This window comes from Polistes canadensis, unplaced genomic scaffold (genome assembly GCF_001313835.1).
Source record: "Polistes canadensis isolate GaletaPanama2010 unplaced genomic scaffold, ASM131383v1 scaffold_458, whole genome shotgun sequence".
NCBI lineage: Eukaryota > Metazoa > Arthropoda > Insecta > Hymenoptera > Vespidae > Polistes > Polistes canadensis.
The window spans coordinates 1-1,066 of record NW_014570005.1 but is presented as its reverse complement, the minus strand read 5'-3'; the positions used below and the strand labels follow the sequence as shown (position 1 = coordinate 1,066).

At 50.3% G+C, this 1,066-nt stretch overlaps 1 protein-coding gene across 1 annotated transcript in view; it reads right to left on the bottom strand.

The window, feature by feature from the left end:
• The window catches only part of LOC106792523, an 18,133-nt gene extending 17,324 nt beyond the window's left edge, over nt 1–809 (bottom strand). The window contains exon 1 of the mRNA XM_014758979.1: nt 83–809. Within this exon, the coding sequence (XP_014614465.1) occupies nt 83–809 (727 nt within the window). The remainder of the gene's footprint in view (nt 1–82) is intronic.
• Between the last annotated feature and the right edge of the window lie 257 nt (nt 810–1,066).

The following is a 1,066-nucleotide window of genomic DNA, read 5'->3' as shown; positions in this document are numbered from 1 at the left end:
AGAAATCCTTCGGTGGAGTAGTCAGAGACTACTTCGAGATGAACGGCAGAGGTGGAGAAGCATATGAACACTGCCATCCAACCCTTGAAGGACTTTGCACCTCTGCCCTGAAAAGTCTTCATGGTGACTGGCCCGGCGTTATCCAGCCCTGTAGTCTCGAACACAAGAGATGGTGTTACTCGAGATGCCGGGAGTGGAGCCATGAGTTGCTGTGCTCTCACTCCACGTATTCGAGCACAAGTGAGACAATCTTTGAGGAAGGACTTCACTGGAGCACGACCTCCAATAATCAAGAAAGTTCGTCGAATGTAGGAGAGCGTTAGCTTAGTTCCTCCATGCATGGTTCTGGCATGAGCATCGGAGATGACTAGGTTGGTGAATTTTGACTGACGAGGTAGTATTGCTGGATGTTTACTATCATCATCCAGCTGAGAATTTTGCAGCCATCCACCAACCCTGAGAATTCCTGCACGATCGACAAAGGCCGTGAGTCGTGTCAGAACGTGACGTTTGTGAAGAGATTGACCTGCCGACAACGTTCTTAATTCTGATGAGAAGTACGCCTCTTTAGTCGCGCGTATCCAGAACAATGTTGCCTTCTCCAGGTCTTCTGGATTCAATGGCGATGCGGACAAGCTCGAGCCAGGAACCCTCTTAAAGCGCGAGACCGCTCTCCGAATGATTGCCGTGATCCAAAGTAGTTTAGTGAGATGCCGATGAAAGGAGGATGATTGCGGAAGGTCAACGAGGTCCCAAACTGGAGGATGGGCTTGTGAGAGTGCAAGTGAGATGCCAGGACGTTCCTCCATATCCTCCTCCGGTGAGGGTGGCACTGACGAGGGCCAAAATTCTGGCGACTGAGAAAGCGATGGTGGATCACTCCACCATAGTGGGTCATCAATGAGTTAAGATGCACTAAGACCGCGAGATGCACAGTCAGCTGGATTGAGCTTTCCGGAGAKGAATCTCCAAKGAGCATGGGGTACMGACTCGTGAATAGCGGCTACCCTATTGCCTACGAATTCCTTCCATCTCATAGGATTGTTTTTGACCCATGCAAGGGTCA